At 42.7% G+C, this 22,502-nt stretch overlaps 1 protein-coding gene across 11 annotated transcripts in view; it reads left to right on the top strand.

The window, feature by feature from the left end:
- MAP7 (microtubule associated protein 7) overlaps positions 1-22,502 on the top strand; it is a 194,355-nt gene that overhangs the window by 137,442 nt on the left and 34,411 nt on the right. For 5 of the 11 annotated variants that reach the window (XM_070073524.1, XM_070073528.1, XM_070073522.1 and 2 more), the window contains 5 exons: positions 9,332-9,495; positions 10,551-10,668; positions 11,392-11,478; positions 14,948-15,058; positions 19,063-19,176. In XM_070073524.1, the coding sequence (XP_069929625.1) occupies positions 9,332-9,495; positions 10,551-10,668; positions 11,392-11,478; positions 14,948-15,058; positions 19,063-19,176 (594 nt within the window). The remainder of the gene's footprint in view (positions 1-9,331; positions 9,496-10,550; positions 10,669-11,391; positions 11,479-14,947; positions 15,059-19,062; positions 19,177-22,502) is intronic. The other 6 variants (XM_070073527.1, XM_008263560.4, XM_008263562.4 and 3 more) reach the window with 3 other exon arrangements.

Genomic DNA, 22,502 nt, shown 5'->3' on the forward strand with positions numbered 1-22,502 from the left:
AGTTCCTGGCTCCTGGCTTCTGCTTGACTCAGTGAACCAGCAAATAGATCTCTCTCGATCTCTGTCTCTGCCTCTGTCTCTATCTCTATGTCTGTCTCTGTAGTAGCAAGAAGAATAGCTCCCTGGGCTTGGGAGATTGCTTGGGTGTAGTACACTAGCGGGGGAACTTGAGGGAGAACTTGAGATATCTAAGCATAGACCACTGGGTCTCATGAATCCAGTGTCAGAATATGGAAGACGGAGCAGGTTCCTGTTTGGAATAGGGAGGAATGTGCAAATATTGAGCAAGATTATTTGACGGATCTGAGAAATTCAAGTAGAATTGGAGACCGTCCAAAGAGACAATATTAGGTCATATAAGCGTTGGAAATTAGAGCCAAATTAAAATATTAACTTGCTTTTTGTTGACCATGCGATCTGGGAGGTATTATTTAGCTTCTTTGAATCCTGTTCCTGGTTTGAGGTTCAATTCCATTTTGTCTGGTAGTAATAGTCCCACATTTATTTCATTTCTCTTTTTGTTTGCCTTGTAGCTACTTATTCATTGTTTATTTTTCTGGGCTATTTGGCATGTGGTTTTATTTTCTTCTTCTAGATAACATAGCTGGATGTTTTTGGTTTTAGCCTCATCAAAATCCCCAACTGAGGCAGGTGTTGGACTTGACAGTTAGAACACCGGTTGGGACATCTGTTTTCCTTATTGCAGTGCTTGGGTTCATGGCCCCCCTGTGCTCCCAATTCCAGATTCCTGCTAATGTGCAGGCCCTGGAGCACAGCAGGTGATGGCTCACTACTTGGGTCCCTGCACCCCTATGGGAGACCTGGATGGAATTCCCGCTCCCCACTTTGGCTAAGCCTCACCCTGACTGTGAACTACTGTGTAGAAGCCACCTGTCTGTCTCTGTTTTCCTCTAAATAAATAAATTTTAAAAATAAAACCAGTCTCAGGGCTGTGGCATAGTAGGCTAAACCTCCGCCTGTGGCACCGGTATCCCATATGGATGCTGGTTCATATCCCAACTGCTCCTCTTCTGATCCAGCTCTCAGCTATGGCCCGGAAAAGCAGTAGAAGATGACTCAAGTCCTTGGGCCCCTGCACCCACATGGGAGACCCAAAAGAAGCTGCTGGCTCCTGGCTTCATATCAGCCCAGCTCAGGCCATTACAACCATCTGGGGAGTGAACCAGTGGATGGAAGATCTTTATCTCTCCCTTTCTGTGCCTGTAACTCTGCCTCTCAAATAAATCAATAAAAATCTTAAAAAAATAAGATTAATAGAATAAAACCAGTCTTAACCAATAGGCTTGGTTTTCTTCTTCTAGCGCTTTTTTTTTTTTTTTTTTTTTTTTGACAGGCAGAGTGGACAGTGAGAGAGAGAGACAGAGAGAAAGGTCGTCCTTTGCCTTTGGTTCACCCTCCAATGGCCACCGCGGCCAGCGCGCTGCGGCCGGCGCACCGCACTGATCTGATGGCAGGAGCCAGGTACTTATCCTGGTCTCCCATGGGGTGCAGGGTCCAAGTACTTGGGCCATTCTCCATTGCACTCCCTGGCCACAGCAGAGAGCTGGCCTGGAAGAGGGGCAACCGGGACAGAATCCGGCGCCCCGACCGGGACTAGAACCCAGTGTGCTGGCACTGCAAGGCAGAGGATTAGCCTAGTGAGCCGCGGCGCTGGCCGCCTTCTAGCTTATTTTTAAAACACTGTCTGCTTTAGAGACAGGGCTAGGGTGTAGAGGTAGGGGTTGATTTGATGTAAGCCAGTACCACTCAATCCATGTATGTCATGCTCCCTCTTTGTTACTTTGTATTCCCAGTTACTGGCTGCTACAGGAAACTAATTAGTATTTCATACACAAAGGTAAGAGGTAAAACCTGTAGAGTATTTTTACTTCTCCATCTTCAGGTGCTCCTCATTTTCTAGAATTGAGGAGTCTGGACTAAGCCATTAGATTCTTCTTTTAAAGAATTATTAGTTAGCACATTTATTCAACGTGTCTACAGTAACATGAAAGTGACATTTATTTGAAGTAAGTATTATTGATACAAAGCCAAAAAGTTAAAATTTTAACACCCAGAATTCTAACAGAAAGAGAACTCATGGTAATCCCATACGTGTCCTCAAAGGTAAAAACAAAAATTGAGTTAATTGGGAAAGATTTGAGAGATCACTTTGTTAAGTGTTTTTAATTTAGAAATAAGAGAGTTTTGACTAATTCTCCCAAGATCACACAGAATTAGTAACAGAATCAAGACCCGACCTCAGATGTTGTTATCACTTCTCATTCTTCTGACTCTTCAAGATACTACTTGGTCATCCGGTAGCCAGTTTTGCAAGTAACTTATTCATATCTCTCTGTATCGTAGCACTAACCCGATGATAGCTCTGTGTGTTTCCATGATTAAGTGGCAACATTGCTCCATTCCCTGGATGTCACCTTTTTCTTCCTCTGCTGGGGCAGTGACTTATGTTCTCAGGCTGGGCAACTGGGCTGTGAATGTGCTGGGGCTGGGGTGGGGGGAGGGCGGGGTGGACGTCCAGCCCTCAAGTACACTTGAGTTCTCTGTCCTGCCTGTGACTGTCCTGTTAGCTGCCTACACTCTGGCAGTAGAGCAGGAATTCCTAAAATTGTCCTACAAACTCCCTGTCATGGTCTATGTGCACTGGACCCCTACTACATGCATGGCATTGCTCGACGTGCTTTGTGTGTTACTGTGAACTACACGACCACCCTACCAGGGAGACTGCTGTTGTGATGCTTGAGGGAGCAAGGTCACGGAAATCCTTACTTGCTCAATGGCACATGGCTGGTCACGGGTGGGGCGGGGCTGGGCTCAGCTTCCTGCTGCGAATCCAGAGACTGCTTCTGTCCACTCTGATACCCTGCTTTGTATTCTCAAGTCTTTCCTTGCTGTGCATTCTCCATGTCTTTCCCAGTGGAGTCCAAATTGATCCTGCAATTCCTCACTGTGTGATACTAACATACCGCTACAGTGTCATTAAAGTATGTCCCCGACAGTGTCTTGTTAATGGATGGTATTTAAGGGGCTGCGGTGGCCTTTCATTTGAGTTATATTATGATTCTGTAGTCCAGGGGTAAATTATAACTTCAGAGGAGCAAAGGTTAATATTCATCCCATTCTCTTCTTGGACATGCTCTTCTTTCACAGAGCTGCTGCTTTATGAAGTCAGGTGGTCATTCACCAGCCCTGTCCTGAAGGAGTTGTCTCAGTGGACTGGGGCTGCTGTGACAGATTCCATTGACTAAGCAGCTTAAATGCAGAAATGTGTTTTCTCCCTGGTGTGTGGGCTGGGATGTGCAAGCTCGGGTTTTGTTCAGCTGCTGGTGAGGGCTGTCCTCCTGGCCTGGAGAAGGCCACCTTGTGCTTACATGTTCTTTCCTAAGACACTAATCTTAGGGACTACGGACTAAGGGCCCCCACCCTTATGACCTCATTTAACTTTAGTCCCTGTACCTCCTCCAGTTCCTGTCCCTTAACAGTGACTTTGGAGGTTAGATCTTTAACTTATGTACGTGGTGGGGGAGACACAATTCACTCCATAGCAGTTGCTGATTTTTTTTTCTTGTGTTCAGAAATCTCATTTCTCAATGAGAAGATACATAGCCTTGACATTATCTATCACCTATGGGGAATATCTTAAATTATTAAAACTCTTGGAAGAAAGGAACTTTTCATTCTTATTAAAATATTGAAGCATTTGGTATATTATGCTTCCATTTTAAAGACAACATGATCTGTACTCAGTAGTCATCCCAGCACAGACCAGCATGCTTTGCGATAAGAAGAAAGTGTCACGGGCCATTTCGACATTGTTTGCCTATTCTCCGTGTGACTGTTTGAAGATCGTTGTTTGCAGAGGTACTGCTAGGATCTCCTTCCTGGTAGAAAATAGAAGGGAAACTCAGTGAAGGTTTGAATGAAGAAATATTCTTCCTTCAAAAGATTATTTGGGGTAAAACTAATTGTTATTCTAATAATGTCCAGAGCTGTTGGGATTTCTAGCACGACCATGAGAACTACCTGTGATTTTCTGAATCGACACTATGATGAGGACAAAAATGACAACAGTGGCTAATACCAAATGTTTGCTAAGCACAAAGAACAGTTCTAACTACTTGAAACGTAATCTTTTAATCCGCACAGCAAATCTACGCAGAAAGTCCTGTTTCACCTGCAGTTTATGCTGGTGGAACGGAGACACAGGGAAGTGAAGTTACTTACGTGAGGGCTCGCAGTTGCAGGCCAATGGATCAGGAAGAAGTTCCCAGGGAATCAGAAAGTAACTGTCAAGACCTTTGGCTGTGTTCCAGTTGTGAAATGCACTGTTGGAGTGTAGAAGGAAAACACAGTGGCCTTTGCTTCAGTGTAGGAGTCAGAATATAGGAGTGCTCCGGTGTTGTAAGTGGCAGGTGTTGTAAGAGCCGCAGTGTGCTCTGGAAAGTGAGCCTCCCGTGCAGCATCTCTCCAGATGCCGTCACTGGACCCCTTCCCAGAACAGTTCATCCAAACGTGAGGGTGCTTTTTAGATAGACCCCGCCGGCCTCTGCCCACGCACACTTCCAAAGGCTATTCTGACATTCCTTACAGTTGCAAGGCTATACCCTCTGGATAAAAACCGAACACAGCTTTCCCACCAGAGCGAGAACAGGAGCAAAGACTGGGGGAATGCGGTTTGCTGGGAAGGGGAGTTTTGGAAGGAGGCTGGTCTAACTAGGACAGGAAGAGGCTGCTTTGGAGCATAAGAAGAAGGAAGACCAAATAGGGATGTTAAAGGCCAAGTAGGAGATTCAAAATCAAGGGAGTTTGCTTTTTTCTTTTAAAGATTTTTTTATGTATTTGAAAGTCAGAGTTACACAGAGAAAGAGAGAAACAGAGGAGAGAGATCTTCCATCCACTAGTTCACCTGCAATGGCTGGGCCTGGGCCAGGCCAAAGCCAGGAGCCAGGCGCTCCTTCCAAGATGCCGACCCCAAGGGAGTTTAAATTTAATGAAAAAAATAGATGAGGTTCACTGTGGTGTACTGGGTAAAAGCAGCACCAGCATCCTATATGGGTACCAGTTTGAGTCCTGGTTACTCCACTTCCAATCTGGCTCCCTGGTAATGTGCCTAGGAAAGCAGCACAAGGCAGCCCAAGTACTTGGGTCCCTGCAGCCATGTGGGAGACCCAGGAGAAGCTCCTGGGCTTCGGCTTGGCCCAGTTCTGGCCTTTGCAGCCATTTGGGGAGTGAACCAACAAATGGAAGTGTTTCTCTCTCTTGCTCTCTCGCTATCTCGCTCTGTAACTCTGCCTTTTAAATAAATAAATAAATCTTTTAAAAATAAAATAGTCACAAATACTTGTGAGCAAGAAAGCCAGATGAACACATCATTTAAGGAAAATTAGTCCATGAATTGACTCTTATTTTGCAAATCTTATCTTTCTAGTTTTTGAATATTACTATTTTATAGACGTCTTTATTTCTTATTTTGTCTTGGCTTCCGGATCTCTTATAGGAAAGAAATATATTATGTTCGTTAGTGTCCTCAAATAATATGAAACTTCTCAAGTTGGAGTATAAAATTCAGAGACAGTCTACTAAAAGTTAAAAAAATGGATTGATCATACCATGTATCTACACATTTCAGTACAAATCTGTTTCTTTTTTCTGCCTGTGACCTTCATGCATGGTTGATGGGAGTGAAGACTGGCAGCCCTCCAAAGAGTGTGGGAAAACCTGTCAGAATTTTAAGTGTATATTCCCTTTGAGTCAGCAGTTCTCTCTCCACACTGATTTACCTATAGAGCTACATGTAGATTTGTAATAGTACAATGATATCACTTAAAGTTGAAATTAGTAAAATACTGGAAACCACTTAGATAATCTCTGAATCAATAGGTAACTGGTTTTATAAAACGAGGTGTGCAGACAATGAAATATTGTGTAGTCGTTTAAGATTGTGTTCCCAGTTCCTGGTTTCCGAGTAGCTGTTGTGGGCATTTGGGGAGTGGATCAGCAAATGGAAGCATTCTCTCTTCCTCTCTGTCCTCGGCCTCTCAAATTAAGAAAAATTAAACTTTTAAGGGAAGCGCTGAAGGGGCAACAATAGCAAGTCACATGAAAGAGCTCAAGTCTTAAAAAAAAAATCAGACACATGTTTCACGTGTAGATGTGGAAGGTCTCTAAGAGAGACTCAGCCAGACGCAGAATAGTGGATTAACTGCAGTACATACCATGTTCGTGGCATACACTTATCAGAAAGCTGGACGTAAAACAAAACAGTCTGAGGTTAAAGGAAGATGGTCAGCTCACCTTTGAATATTTTGTCCCGTTTAAATGTTGGCAAAATCTATCACCCTAAGCCTACCTTTCAAGGTAAACTGAAATGTGAAATGTCATCAGCAGCCTGCCACTAAGGCCTCACGTGTGCACAACCTGAGAGTATCTTGTGCATGAGCAAGCGTGACCAATGCCAGTGCATCAAAAGAAGGGGGCAGAGTCACTTCTCCATCTGTTAACTTCTAAGGTGTGTTCTCATGGAGTCTTGTATGTTTTCAGTCACTCAGTAAATATTTATTGAGCACAGTGTATGTGTATGTGTGTGTGTGTCTCTGTGTGTGAGAAATAAATCTTTAACTTGGGCCTGAGGATTTCTTTAGACCAATGGGAACTTTAAGTAAGAGAAAAGTGGGACCAAATGGATGTGTCCGAGGTCTCAGCACCCAGGAGGAGCAGAGCTTCTGACAGGACCCAGACTGCTCCAGGGCACACTCCAGTTCCCACCAGCCCGCACCCAGAAGGATCCCAGAGGGACAAACTCCCCTTGAACTCATCCTCATCCTTTTCATTCATCAAAGTCAACCCAGATCCCTTTCAGTAGATTTATCTCCTCACAAGACTAATTTTGGAAAGATTTCATAGCATCAAAAACACAGCCTTCAGTGTTAAACATTAAAGGGAATGGAAAGATTCTGAATTTCTGTGGTTTTTCCTTAAAAACTAGCAGTTAATGTGCACATGGTGTCCTCAAACTCTATACTTTGTGTTGCGCTTGGACACTCGCCTACAGTGTTATCTCACACAAGGGTGCATGAACAAATTTGAGGAAAATGGAATTAAAAGGTAAGTCTAGGGACAAGTGTTTGGCACCATAGTTAAACCACTGCGTGGGTTGCCTGCATCCCATATCGGAGGGCCTGTGTGCAAGTCCAAGCTCTGCTCTCCATTCCAGCCTCCTACTAAGACATACCCTGGGAGGCAGCAGGTGACAGCCCGAGTAATTGGGTCCCTGCCTCCCACATGGGAGACCCAGATTTGAGTTCCACCTGGCCCATCCTCTGCTGTTGTGGGCATTTGGGGAGTGAACCCACTGATGGGAGATGTTGGTATCTCTCTCCCCTTTCTCCATCCCTCCCCTTCCCACTCTCTCTCTGCTTTTCAAATATATATAATGAACAATATTTTTTAAATGATAAATTAATTTTGATGCAAAAATTAAAAGCCATGAATAGGGTTTTTTATATTTTTAAATTTATTTATTTATTTGAAACAGATGAGAAAGAGATCATCCATCTGCTCTTTTACTGCAAGCCATGTGCATTCAAGGGGAGTTGGATCAGAAAAGGAGAAGCCAGAACTAGAACCAGCACTCCAGCATTGGGATGCCCATGTCAGAAGTGGGGGCTTAACCCATTGTGCCACAATGCCATCCCCAGTTTTTTATAATACACATTTTCCCTGAACTTTTTGAAGTGCTCTCATAGATGTTCTTAGTTATTGCAGCTCAAGAAAGCATCATATTTTTTTTAACTTTTATTTAATGAATATAAATTTCCAAAGTACGATTTATGGATTACAATGGCTTCCCCCCCATACCGTCCCTCCCACCCACAACCCTCCCCTTTCCCACTCCCTCTCCCCTTCCATTCACATCAAGATTCATTTTCGATTATCTTAATATACAGAAGATCAGCTTAGTATACATTAAGTAAGGATTTCAACAGTTTGCTCCCACACAGAAACATAAAGTGAAAAATAATAGATGATTTTTTTTAAATGATGATGAAATCAGATCAGACCTATTGTCATGTTTAATCCCAGTGAGAGTCAAGTTGGGAGTTGATAATTTCTTTTTTTTTTTTTTTTTTTTTTACAGAGGATCAGTTTAGTATACATTAAGTAAAGATTTCAACAGTTTGCACCCCCATAGAAACACAAAGTGAAATATATTGTTTGAGTACTCGTTATAGCATTAAATCTCAATGCACAGCACATTAAGGACAGAGATCCTACATGAGGAGTAAGTGCACAGTGACTCCTATTGTTGACTTTACCAATTGACACTCCTGTCTATGGCATCAGTAATCTCCCTAAGGAAAGCATCATATTTAAGAAAATGGCTTTGTGTAGCATATTTTCCCCTCAAATGGAATAGGAACATGTGACATAAAGAAGAGAAGGGGAATTTCCACTGTTGATTATAAGATTTATTTATTCATTTGAAAGGCAGAGTTACAGAGAAGCAGAGAGAGAGAGAGAGATCGTCATCTGCTGGTTCACTCCACAAATGGCCAGAGCTGGGCCAACCTGAAGCTAGGAGTCTGGAGCTTCTTCCAGGTCTCCTATACAGGTGCAGAGGTTTAAGGACTTGTGCCATTTTCTACTGCTTTCCCAGGCCATAGCAAAGAGCTGGATCGGAAGTGGAGCAGCTGAGACTCGAACCAGCGCCCATATGGGATGTCGGCACTGCAGGTGGTGGTTTTACCCACTATGCCACACCACCAGCCCCTCCATTCAGGTTTTTATCCTGTTATGTTGCCCCCAAACCAGGGTGAGCTACTGGGACACAAGGCTGGCTGCTGCTTGGATGTGCCTGGGAGGCACGTAATGTGTCTTTTCTCAAATGATGATTTTCTCCCAAATCCCTTTAACACTTGCACAGAACCAGTATGTAGTGTTAGCGGAAATGTGGTCACAGGCCAGAGGACTTCACCTTCTCAAAGGAGAGAGGCGCATGGTTCTATTGACTCTGAGAGCACCATGTCCATTGCGGGTTTGAGATCAGAGCATGCGATTTCTGTTCTATCCTTCACCAGACCCCAAAGAACAGAAGGCTGTGCATCTTCTTCACCCCCATTGTTAGCATATGAACTCATGCTAACCATGAAAAACAGTATTGTTTGGTGTTTTGTTTTGTTTTATTTTTCCTGGAATTGTGACGGAAGCAAAGCCCAAGAGCCTGTGTGTGTTCCATGTAGCACCGCCTTGCCGCCCTGGCTGTTCAAGTTCTACATCTGCCTGTGTTCCATTTCCCTCTTGTTTCCCCCTGAAGCTGCACGAGAAATTATCTGGTTGGAGAGAGAAGAGCGCGCCAGGCAGCACTATGAGAAGCACCTGGAAGAACGGAAGAAGAAGTTGGAGGAGCAGAGACTGAAGGAGGAGCGGCGGAGGGCAGCGGTGGAGGAGAAGCGCCGGCAGCGACTGGAGGAGGACAAGGTGAGAGGGCGAGGCGGGGCCAGCGCGCAGAGCCTCGGCTGTCAGCGCTGTCACCAATAGGCGTGTGCGTCCTGCGAAGCCGGCCGGGCGTGCAGGGGAGGCTTCCGAGGAGTAGGCTGAGCAGATGGCCGCAGGTGCCCAGGCGCAGTCTGGAAGTCAGGTTAGAGACAGGGCTGGTCTAAATCAGTAACTTAGGAGCCTTCTGGTTCTCATGCACTGAAACAGATAACACCTCTCCGAAGCAGTCGGGTTTCTTACAAACATTTTCACAAAAATTGTCCCCATTTAACCTTTGAGCAATTTTTGCAAAAATGGAAATTTAGATTCTTAATGGGTCAGTCATACAAGGTGCTACGGATCAGTAAATCATGGGCCACAATTACCCATACACTCAGATTCTGAACTCCATTTTCCACACATGGTACCATCTGTGTTACACACTCATTGAAGCCAAGAACCAAGCTGCCATGCTCATGTGTTGATGACACAGGTTGAGGTGCCCCCTGCAACACCAGCATCCCATGTGGCTGCCCTGCTTCCCATCCAGCTCCTTGCTGGTCCTCCTGGCAAAGCAGTGGAAGATGGCCCATGTGCTTGAGCCCCTGCACCCTCATGGGAAACACAGATGGAATTCTAGGCTCCTGGCTTCCCCCCTGCCCAGCCCTAGCCTTTGCAGCCGCTTCAGGAGTGAACCAGCAGGTGACAGATCTTTCCCTCTCTGTCTCTCTCTCCTCCTCTCACCTTCTGTAACTCTACCTTTCAAATAAATAAGATAAAAATAAATACTAAAAAAATCATCAGGCCCAGTACTAAGGGTCATTTATGTGGAAGCCTGTTGTCCAACCAGGGCTTCATAAGCTGGCTCCTGATTATTTCACTGGTTGTGCCAGACTGCTATTATCCCCACTGTAAGATGGGGTACAGACCTGAGGGAATTGATGACGAGCAGCAGGGTGGGAAGACAAGTAATACCTTCTTGCCCCACTCCACGGTAAGTTGAAGCCGCTTCAGACAACTAGGTTGATTCTGATCCCTGCCTCTCTGCTCTGGGTCAGGAACGCCATGAAGCTGTTGTCCGGCGCACGATGGAAAGAAGCCAGAAGCCAAAGCAGAAGCCTAACCGATGGTCATGGGGAGGCCCTCTGCACGGGGGCCCTGGCATCCACGGCACAGGTAACACCCACAAGTGGCCGCTTTCAGAGTCAGCAGTCTTTGGCTTGGGTTGATTTTTTTTGTTGTTTTGTTTTGTTTTTGTTTTTGGTCAGTAAAAGTGCATCTGCTTCTTTTTTTTCTAAATCTATGTTTGCACAACAAAAATCCTGCCAAAATAATTAAGCTCTGATTAAATGGTGCTCCCACTGTTTGAGGATAAGAGGGTGATGGAGATAAGAGGTTCTCTCTCTTCCTCAGCACGGCTGCTTTTCTCCCGTGTTGCAAATTCCTTCAAAAGAGAAATTGCCAGTGTTTGTAAATCAACCTGCTCACTTCAACTCCACATGATTTTAGAAACTTGTTTGCAGAAAGGTTTCAGGATTACGGAATGAGCTAACCAGCTTTATCTTTCTCTGGGAGAATCACAGTAATAACAGCTGGGCAGATCAGCACTCTGAGCTGACCTCTGGCCCCTAAAGCGTACACACAGCACTAATGCTGTGTGAGAGAATGTGCAAGTTTCTTCAGCCAGAAACAGTAGTAGATGTCTAAGCCGTGTCCTTCTTCTTGAATGAATATAAATTCACGCTGAAATTTGAACTTAGTGTAAGGCTTTATTTTTGTACTGTAAATTCAAGACACCTTGAATTTTACATAGTGTATCAGTTCTTTTATCTGAGTTTATTTATTTATTTATTTTTTTAATTTACTTTGAAAAGTCATTGTCTTACATTCTGTCCCCAGGTGGTTTTGTTGAGTCATCATTCACCTCTCTCGATTTAGCAGGCCTGGACCACCACTTCACAACTTTTGGTGGTACTAGAAAATCTGGTACAGAAACCCTGCGATTGCTGACGCCTGACCCGTAGCTAGCACCCTGGCCTGAGGGCCGGTTCCCCCGTAGCCGAGCCATCCCACCTTAGTCGTAATGCATGCTTCACGTCCTATTGCATAGACCTAGATCTGGGGTTGGCACAGTGTTTCCTAAGTGCGATAATCTGACGCAGGTGACTTAAAGGTTTTGCAATAATTACATGTGGCATGTTTGCTTTCTCTTTCCTTACTTCCTTTGAAACCTCTAAAACCTGATTTTTACCTTCAAAAAAATTACCTGGGATTTAAGGATATCCAGGTTAGCTTTTCTCCCTTCCCTCCCCCCCTCCCAATCTATAACTGCCATCACCCTTTCGTTTTCATCTAAATGATTGAATTTTTGTTCATTTGCTCTTTGTTCTTTGATTCCTATGTATCCTCTCTAACCCTCTTACTTAAAAAAAAAAAAATTCTAAGGAATATCACCACAGTTTGCTTTCTTATAACAGCAAACCAAATTGAAAGCACTTTTTTTTGTTCTTGACTGTTCAAAACCCAGTCAGACCTGTGATGGTGCCGTCATTTACATGTGGTGGGGTGGTTTTACATATAGAAAAGCTGCCGTAGTATATATTTTGTTAGCCATATTTTTTACTTGGCTTCATGCCCTATATATGGATGGCAGAAATAGCCTGTTAGAGATGGCTGATGTTTCTGAGGGGACAGAGGGCTGCTTCCCCTTAATTCTTGCTTCCAGGCTGAGTTTACCATGTGACCTCTGTTGTTTACCATTCACAACAGGAGAGACTTGTGTTACATCTGGGTGCTCTTACATAAAATCTGTTTTTACAAGGGCTGTCAGTTAGAGCAAACTGCTCCTTTCCTAGTACAGACACGTTTGTCTGAAAAGAAATTGGAATTTGCCTAAAAGTTCTCAAAGATCAGAAAATGATGTGCTGTGATCTTGAGAGCAGTGAGCAGGTCTCATTCACTCTGAAGAATACCTTTTAATTCGCAATAATACCTGAGGTCTGATGAGTTCTCTACCATTGTTACCTGACCAGCAACAGGTCCTACTGTCTACAGTAGAACATCCCAACTGCTGGCATATCAGTTAGCACTGGCCTGGAAAACTTGACACGTTTGAAACTGAGTCAATTTGCATTTTATACAGTGAGAAAAATAAACAAAAATTTTCAGTAATAACAAATGCATGATATACCTCCAAAATTTAAACCAGCTATGGCAGAGTTTTTTAATTTTATTTATATGAAAGGCAGAGAGACTGAGACAATTCATTCACAGTATCATGTAGGATGGGAAGATTTAGTCTAGCTGTTTTTTCCTCTGATTCTGATGCAAAACTAAATGTGTTTAATCACCACCTATTGGGAATCCGCCTGAGGATAAACCTGCATGTAGACACAGCTTTCCTCCAGTCAAAACTTCACATATATAGAACAACATGAGAAAGTGTGTTACAGAGACTGGTGTTGTGGTGCAATCTATTAAAACCACCACTTGTGACATCAGCATTCCATATCTAGTGCCAGCTGCTCTACTTCAGATCCAGCTTCCTGCCAATGTGCCTGAGAAAGCAACAAATGGTGGCCCAAGTGCTTGGATCCCTAACACCCATGTGAGAAACCCAGATGGAGTTCCTGGCTCCTGGCTTAATGCCTGGCCCAGCCTTGGCTTTTGTGGCCATTTGGAGAGTGAACCAGCAGATAAAAGATCTCTCTCTCTGTCTCCTCCTCCTTCTCTAATGTTCTGCTTATCAAATAAATAAATCTTTTTTAAAAAGAAAAAAGAAGAAGAAAGATAGTATGTTTCAGGGAGTAAACATTTAGCCTGGTGGTGAAGCCGCCCTCACTCCTGTTGTAGTATCTGGATTTAGTTCCCAGCTCTGACTCCTGACTCCAGCTTTCAGCTAATGCAGACCCTGGGAGGCAACAGTGATGGCTCAAGTAATTGGATTCTTGCTGCCCATGTGGGAGACCTGGTTTGCCTCCTACTTGGGAAACCCAGTGAGAGTGCTGGGCATTCGGTCTAGATCCAGCTGTTGGAGCCGTTTGGAGAGTAAAGCAACAGCTAGAAGATTCTCTGTCTCTCTGCCTTTTGAATAATAAGTAAATCTTTTAAAAAGAAAATGTTTTTTAAAAAAATGTACTAACATGTAGTACTTGACATTTTTTGGGGTCAGCACAATATTTCAACACATACACACAGCGTAAGCCAATCAAAGCAGGTTGTCCTATCTTTGTGTGCCGAGCCTACCAGCTCCTCCCTTCCATTTCCTTACACAGCGTATAATCCGTTATTGTGAGCTGTAGGCACCACACCGTGCTGTGGAACACTGGAACTTGGTCCTTCTGCCTGTCTGCTTCAGTGCTTGTTCTCCAGCCTTTCTGAATCTCTTCTCCCCTGATGCTTGCCAACCTGTGATAATCACTATTTCTAAGTTCAGATCAACTTGTTTGGTAACTTCCAAATAATCTTTTTTTAAAAAAAGGTCTTTTGTTTAGTTTTTTGTTTAATGGCTAAGGAGGGACTTGTAGCCTAGCAGTTAAGATGCTGCATCCCGTATTGAAGTGCCTGGCTTCAAGTCCTGACTCCCGTGTTCCTAACTTGCTCCCTGCAGGTGCCTCCCGTGGGAGGCAGCAGTGATGATTGAAGTACTTGGGTTCCTGTCATCCACGTTGCAGGGGCTTTGGATTGAGTTCCCAGCTCCTAGCTTTGACCAAGCCCCAGTCTCAACCCTTGCAGGCATCCGGGTATGGAACCAGGGATGAGAGCTTTCTGTCTCTCTGCCTCTCAAATAAGTTTAATTTTTTTTAAGGAGATGGAAGTGTTAACTAACCTGACTTGATCTTTACATGTTGAATGCATGTGTTGAGTTATCACACTGTACCCCATAAATCTGTGCAGTTAAAATTTTTTTAAAAGGTAGGCTTGGCCATTGTTATATTTTTGATCTATACTTCCATAGTGGACTGTATTGCCCTGGGTAAAATTACTCTACAAACAAAGGTATCGGCGAATACACAGACCCTAGAGTCCTTTTGACCCTAGCGTTTGGGTGTATTTTATCAGCACTATTATCACTCCCTGCGCCTGCTTTCAGAAGTTACGAAGGTGTTCACTTAAATGATCCTCTCCTTGTTCCATAGTCTGCCCCCTGCTGTTTGGGTAACCCTCCACTGACCTCCTTTTTGTCTTCATCCACTTATGTTATAGAAATATCCTTGAGTTTCCATGGCTGACAAACTGGTAAGCTAAAGACTTATTCTGTCCTGTAAGAAAAATGAATTTTACTTCTAGCCTTTAAGTTACCTTTAAAATGTCCACTTAGAAAACTGTGCTACTATGGAAAGATCTAGAAATAGAGCTGAAAGCATCCGATCCTAGTTTTTCCTTCCATCAGTGAACTAGGAAATTGCAATCCTGCATGTTGGCTGTCAATTAGCATTATCTCCATTTGTTTTAGATCCAGACAGGCGGTCAGTTTCCACCATGAATCTTTCGAAACATGTTGATCCCGTCATTAGCAAGCGGCTCTCCTCCTCATCTGCAACTTTGCTAAATTCTCCAGATAGAGGTACAGTTCAAAAGGAAAACCAAAAAAAAAAAAGTGTTCTGTTATTTACTTAATGCTTTTTTTATGAATGTTTACAGATGAAAATAAGCATCTGAAGTTGCTTTCCCTACATTTCTTAAATAGGAAGAAAAAAGCTTCAGAGTAAAAAAGCAGTAGACGGCTGAGCAGCATTTTCCTTGCGACAAGAACGTTTCTCATTTTAGAACTTGGCTGAGTGATTGCATTTAGCAGTGATGAAAGCGATGCTTCTCTCGACTGTCTAGTAGATGAGTTTACAGCTCCAGAAATCACCCACTTATCCACCAAAATGCAAATGTCCTTTGTTATGAACATTCCTTTTCCTCCAATCACATTGTCTGTGGCTTTTCATCTGTACTTTGGGAACTCCAGGCTCTGACTTTCTTACAGAATCTTTTTGGATGATTCATGTTGGTAGATTTCATTTTTGTTAATTTACTTCTCATTTGACCAGACATTTTTGACTGCATTTCTTATGTGTGTGATGGATTTTTCAGTGTCCATTCATTTACTCCTGAGAGACTTGGCCTGACTTCATCATTTACAGTCTCTGGAAAAGTTTAATAACCATAGTCCTCCAGTTAACATCTTATTTGGCTTTTGAGTTTTATTCATCCAATGGATTTACAGTACATGAATGTTGAGTCATTTATAAAGTGAAATTTTTATTTTACATCTCTCATAGAAAGAAAAATCAAGCTTTTAAGCTAAGCTAAGCTACTTGTTCTGCATAAGCATGATGGTTTTAAATAAAACCAAAGAGTTAATGTGCAATATAGAAGCACATACTCTCTAAAAGTATTAAGATGTGTTTACTATGAGTACTTTATAAAGAACCTGGGACATTTTAGTAGTCTTTAAAAAGAATGTAATGCGTGCATGTTTGTGTGTGTAGTATGTGCATTTGTATATTTTATATTGTATCAAAGTTTATGGTGTCATTGTAATGTATAATATTATATGAGTGTTGATGTTATTTATAACTAATCTCTTAAAGCAGTAAATATTTGAGCAACTCCTATTCTTGTCTTTTAACCCAAACCATTCCTTTTTTCGAAACCTAATTTGCCTGAGTCATTGCCTAAATACATGTAGTCAAATTGGGTGCCTTTCATATGTTAAAATGATATGGGTTAAAATTTCCTTTTTAAATATAATTTTCTTTCAAATCCATTTACGTTAATTTAACATAAAAGATAGCATGCAAATGCTATTCTTAAAATTGCCTGTTTAATCTTTTTTTGGAATTGTTCACTTATTCAGCACTTCAGTTTTATACTTTTGCCAACTTGGATCTGAGACTAGCTGCAATTTGGATTTTACAGTACTTTTTAAAGTTAAACTTTGCTTACTGCCTCCTGCAGTCACGCGGCTGAAATTAGGGGAAGGGAATGAGGAGATGGGCCGTGAACTGGACAATATGCTGCCCCTCCCTTTGTGGAAGGACAGTGCATCAATTAGGAAGAAAATGTTTTATGGGCCCTGCCTGACAGTATCTGACGCGATATTCCTAAGAGAATAGGCTCTTAGAACTGGCACCTGTCAGATGAATCATCTACCCCAGGTGAATAATAGACTCCATGAGAAATCCATATTTTTGAGCCCAAACCGCATTTTTGTGTTAAGTTTCATGGCTCCTAGGAGCCTTTGAGTTTGTCTTGTCTGGGCTGGGTGGTCTACTAAGGGAATTTGTCAGTATCTGGTTTTTGAGTGTTTAAGTTGTTCCATGGCACTTGATATCTCTTCCTTTGTAATCTGAAAGTCAGGCCCCTCTATGTTAAAACACAGATCAATAAACAAACACACAAACTCCCTTTACTAACCTTACTAAAACATTTTCTTACAGAATCTCTCAGCACAGTTGTGAATGTGGTGGAAGTAGAAACATGTTTCTCCTTGTAAAATCTTTTATTCACAGTGTTGGGAGCTATAAAACAAATCTCTTCAGATTTGCTTGATATGCAAGTTAAAATGGATTTTTAATGATCTTCATATGAGGCAAATTCTTTGGTTGATGCCTTAAAGATTCACAGAAATAAAGTCATTGAACTTCTTAATGGAGAAAAGAATGAAGGATTCTCTTTTCAATGATAAAAATCCCAAATGTAGTTCTAAGCTACATTTTAAGAAAAGGTAGCCTTCATTCATCTATTGAAAAGGTATTTCCTTTGAAGGATTTCAGCTAACCTTAATCACTCTTTCCTCATTGAATTTATGCTATGAAGGTATTGTGATTTTAAGTTGTATTTTAGTCTGTGGCTACAAACTGCCATACCATAGTTTATGATGATGGTATTTTGTACTGGCCAAAACTATTTCAGTAGTTTTTGTAATATTTTTATTAATGTCTTAATGTCAGATAATAATTAACTACAAATATTCTCCTAATAAACAGAAAATCTAGTGAATGATTCACTAATTCTCAAATTCACCGGAACCTTGACCAAAGTAACCACTCTTAAAATAAAATCAGGGAGGTGGATGTTTGGCCTAGTGGTCTGCATCCCATATTGGAATACCTGGGTTCCATACCCGAACCCTGGCTCCTGACTTAGCTTCCTGCTAATGCAAACCCTGGAAGCAGCAGGTGATGGCTCAAGTAGCATGATTCCTGCCATCCAGGTGGGGGACTTCTCTCCACTCTGCTCCCCTCTCCTTTCCTATCCTCTCTCTCTTTTTTGTACTCTCTGCCTCTCAAATAATTTTTTTAGAATAAAACAGATCAAATAAATGAGGTACTTATGGAATTTGGTACTGCCTAACAGATCAGAGTAAATCTTTCCTAAACCAATGTTTAAAATATGACTTTTACTAACTAAAAACTAATTTCCTAGAATTGAAATGTCTTGCCTTGAAAATATGACATAATCAAAATTGTTGAAAAAACCACCTGTCCTGAGGCAAAGGCATCTTCTTGCACCTGCTGTTAGTAGATCAGAATAGAAGTGGCTTTGACAGGTTCAGACAGTTTTAAACACTTTTATATAAGTGATGTAGAAATGTGGTCTAAAATAGAGATACATAATCACTTCAGTAATATTTATCAGATTTTGCAAGCTTCTTTGCTGGTATTTTTGTAAAATACCTTCGGCATGAACATGGGACATCCCTGGAAGCTAACACTATAAACAAAGTCATTAATTGAAAATTGGCATGCATTTCCTAACCATGGTCTTGCCAAGCCCCAGTATAATTTGGAACCATGTGTCATTGCATTATTTTCAATTTGTGTTCTTGAATCTTCAGGTGCCTACTAGTAATGTTCAGGGTGTGTTTTTATTGGATGTTGGCTTCTTGACTTAATCTTTACTTCAGTCTTAGCCTTTTCCTTGGCCCAAATTTTTATTTCTTTGCCAAAGAGGGACCTGAAAGAACCCAGCTTGCTGAATGGAGAGGGGAAAGGACTCCCACACAAAGCTCCACATTAGTCTTCTGTCATGTTGTTCTGTCTAACTCCTGCTCTTCAGCACTGACTGCCTATGTAGCTATTCATGGAGATGTAGCATAATTTCATGGGGAGCCATTCTGTCTTTTATATAAAACCAGCCTTTGTTCACCACCAGCACCCTATGCGTTTGTTATTCGAGGTACCTGGGAAGCTGAGGTGCGTGCCCTCCTTCCGGTCTGCTGTGCATCCCAAGGCCCATAAGATAGATACTCCCTAGAGTTACCCACACACTCCAAATCTGCAGTTGAAGCCATATTTCTGTCTTATTTCCTGTTGACTGGAAAATTTGCACCTGTAAAACTAATTTACAACCCACCGCAAAATTTACATCTTGCAAGAAAAAAAAGGCAACCTGGTACAGTGGCTGCTGCCTTTGGCCTGCGTTCCTCTTGCCCTGACTGCCAGCCAGCTGCCCTCCCTGGAGAGCGTGGTCTTCTCTCTGGAAGGCACTGCATAGGGAAGCCCTAGGGATGATGTTCTGCATCCTCCTGACCCTCAAAGAATGCCTCTAACATCTTGCTTATGTGGTGACGTCTAGCTCGCCGCCTGCAGCTCAGCCCGTGGGAGAGCAGCGTTGTTAACAGACTCCTGACGCCCACACACTCGTTCCTGGCCAGAAGTAAAAGCACGGCTGCCCTGTCTGGAGAAGCAGGTAAAACTGGCAGGGGCCACGTCCTTCCCTGGTGAGGTGAAGTCCCGCTTTCGAAGCGTGCCTGAGTCGCCAACATTCTCCTGATCGCATCTCGGTTTCTCCTAATATGCGCTTCCCTCTTCTCCCTGTGGAAAACGTCTGTTGGTGTTGCTTTCCTGCCCCGCCATTGTCTCTGAGCATCCAGCTTAGCATCTTATCTGGACACCAGACGCCAGGCAGACAGACGAGGCCCCTCCCTGCGATCGGATGGCTTCAGGTGCTTCTGCCTGTCCGCAGCATCACCAGAAACCAGTATCCCCTACCTGCCTTTGCTTCTGCCTGTATCTGAGCCATTGATCAAAGGTAGAAATAATTTAAAGTGAACACTCCCAGGTGGGCTTGGGAGTAAAATCAATGCCCAAGCTGTTATTAAAGCATAGTTTTCTAATGTGACTGGGGTAGCTACTTAGCCTTCCTGTGCCAGTCTTGTGTGTCATCTAGGAACCAAGACCTCCTAGATCTGCAAGCTGTGGAGAAGGCTCATTATAGTATACTTAATTGTTACAGTCTTGGAAAATATGCAAAACATGCCTCAGACTGGTTCTCACAATGAGTTATGACTCGTGTACTTTTTTGAAATGCAAAGCATGCCTGAATGAGCCACTCCATTTGATGAGAACTCAATGTTGGTAGCACCTGTCTCTAGCTGGTGAGAGGAACATGTTTGGTAGCATCATAGTGAGCTAATTCCAATTTTCCCAGATTTCCTTGGGCACCATTGTGTGTGTTACCCATCTGCCAGCCCTGATCTTCAGCCCTTAGGAAATTTCATACCCGCTTCGTAAAGGCCCTTTTAAAAGTGCTTTGCCTCGACAAGCCTCTTCATGTTCACTAGCCCACTTCGCAAGTAGTAATTCTTGAGAGCTTTACGATGTCTTTCATCTGCAGTGCCCGATGAGCTAATGAGTCTCAACCCTGCTTCTCACAGTACCTCTGAGAATCAGTCCAGGAAGCAAGTTGAGGCATAGCCACCACCTTCTTCCTGGACGCCAAGTGCAGTGACAGCAGGTGTCCGCCTCTGCCTCCCTGGCACCCAGAGAGCTGCTCTGTGTACAGTTGTGCAGGCAGCCCCCTGGCCCTCAGTGTTCTGGGCTTTCTGTAAAAAAGCCCTCCTGGGAGAACTGTCATGTTGCTTCCGAGATTTTTCTGGAGTAAAAAGTACAGTTTATTTCAAGATAGCTTTTTCTTATGCCTGCAACTGTCTACAAGTCATGGAAGTCTTTCTTTGTGTTTAACTAATTGAAGAATTCTTAAAAGCACTCCTCCGTCCTGTTTCATGAGATCTTAGTAGTTCATGGTCATCGTGCTTTGGAATCCCTGCACTGTGTCTTATGCTGTGCTGAAGGACTGCCTCGCTTTGCTGTTTCTGTCATCACTAACTTGTCTCAATTCTCTTCCTCTAGTCTTTCCCAACACCATTTCCTCATTCTCCACTCATTCTGTTTGCCCAGCTTCCCCCCTTCCTTCCTGTTATGCTCCATCCAGGTGCTTCTTATCTGCACACTGGCTCCTCTTTACTTTGCGATTTTCTATTCTCATTTTTACAAACCAATATGCCTGTGTAATTTATTTTAGTGTGGAGCATGGCATAGCCATTACTTGAGTTGCCTATTTTATCAGTATATTCCCTAGATCATTGTTACCTATCACATTGATACAGCTTATGTATAATGAACCAAAGGTAGGCATGTTTTTTGAATTTCCATTTGATATTATGTACGTAAACATCTCTCCAGTTCTTTTTTAAAAGACACCTTTTATGCCATTTTTATTTTTCCATCTGTGTCCCAGTCATTCTTTCTGTCTACCTTTTAGTGTTGTCCCTTGACTTCATCACAGTCCCAGTTGCCTTTGGCTAAAGTTAGGCCAATGTTCAGAGCCAGGGTTGCACCAGCAGATTTAAACAGCGACCCTTAACTGGTAGGGTGTCTGCAGATTGCAGCCTCTCTGAGCAGGCAACAGAGCAGTTGAGAGTTGAAAATCCAAGTTGGAGACCTCTCATTTGCAACAGCTGCCCATTTTTCCCAAAACATTCAAAATATGTGTGACTAATAGAGCTCAGGATTAAATAAATTATACATATAACATGCTTAGAATAGTACTGTTATCCCTCCTTTCAGGGAAGAACACCAAAATCAGGTCCTTTGTCCATTCGGTGCTGCAAAGCTAAAAGCAAAACCAAAGCTAAGCATCAACAGTATAAGCTCTATTTGGTGGTCAAAGATTGGAAAAATGGATCCCAGCTGGCAAATCAATTTAATCTGCTGGTAGCTGAGGAGTCATAGATACAGGGTCACAGGAATAGTGGCAGGTCAGGAATTTTGTTATGGGATGACAAAGACAATCACAGTTCTTGTCTCCCATCGAAGAATTTCCATGTGGACTGAGATAGTGAGCAAAGCAAGATTTATAGAAGTGAGAAACTTCTGCCATGGCAGATAGGAGGGGACTTCAGGGAGAAAGTGCCAGGGGAACCTGTTTGTACTGGCTCTTTCATGACAAAAGTGACCACCTAGATTTAACCAATCAGGGGAGGCGCAGAATAACAGCTAACAACCAATCAGAGGGCTAGAGTAACAACCAATCAGAGGCAGGGATAAAACCCCATCAAAAGATTAGAATTTGTAATCCTGTCTAGCCTGCTCTAATGGTAAAACTAAAAACCTGTCATAGGGCTGGAATGAGTTATTCTGTCTAGGCTGTTTTCATATGAAACTAATGTTGCTAAAGGCAGCCTCTGGGAAGAAGCAAGCACTTTGTCCACTCTTAAAGGGACTCTGCCCCTTTTCTCATTCTGACAGGGATCTGGCCTAGCTGCCTATTATCCTAACTCCTCATACTTCCAGGATCTCATCCACTAGTTGTCATGGCAATAGCCTACTGTGATGGCAGTGGTAGGAGTACTTTTTTTTTTTTTTTTTAATTTGGAAATGAGATTATAATGAGTCTTGAGGTCACCTTGGCCTCTATCTTGGATCTCTGATTCAAACCTTTTCCTGTGGAAGAACTACCCATAGCATCCTGTTCTCAAAGAGGAACAGTGCTAGATTAGGGGATGGAAACTTAACTAGACCAGACAAGCCTTGCCCTAGGTAACTGCAGGTAATAGACCTTCAATAAATGCTAAGTATTCTACAGTTTTTCTGTTCTCTTTGCTATACTCTACCCGTGTGAAATGCAGTGTCTTTTCTCTGCACTCATTTTGTGTAGATCTTAAATGAGTTAAATTAATATACAGTCACTACCAAGAACAGAAGAAATACATAGACTGAGGAAACTTTGCCAAG

This window comes from Oryctolagus cuniculus, chromosome 5 (genome assembly GCF_964237555.1).
Source record: "Oryctolagus cuniculus chromosome 5, mOryCun1.1, whole genome shotgun sequence".
Lineage (NCBI taxonomy): Eukaryota > Metazoa > Chordata > Mammalia > Lagomorpha > Leporidae > Oryctolagus > Oryctolagus cuniculus.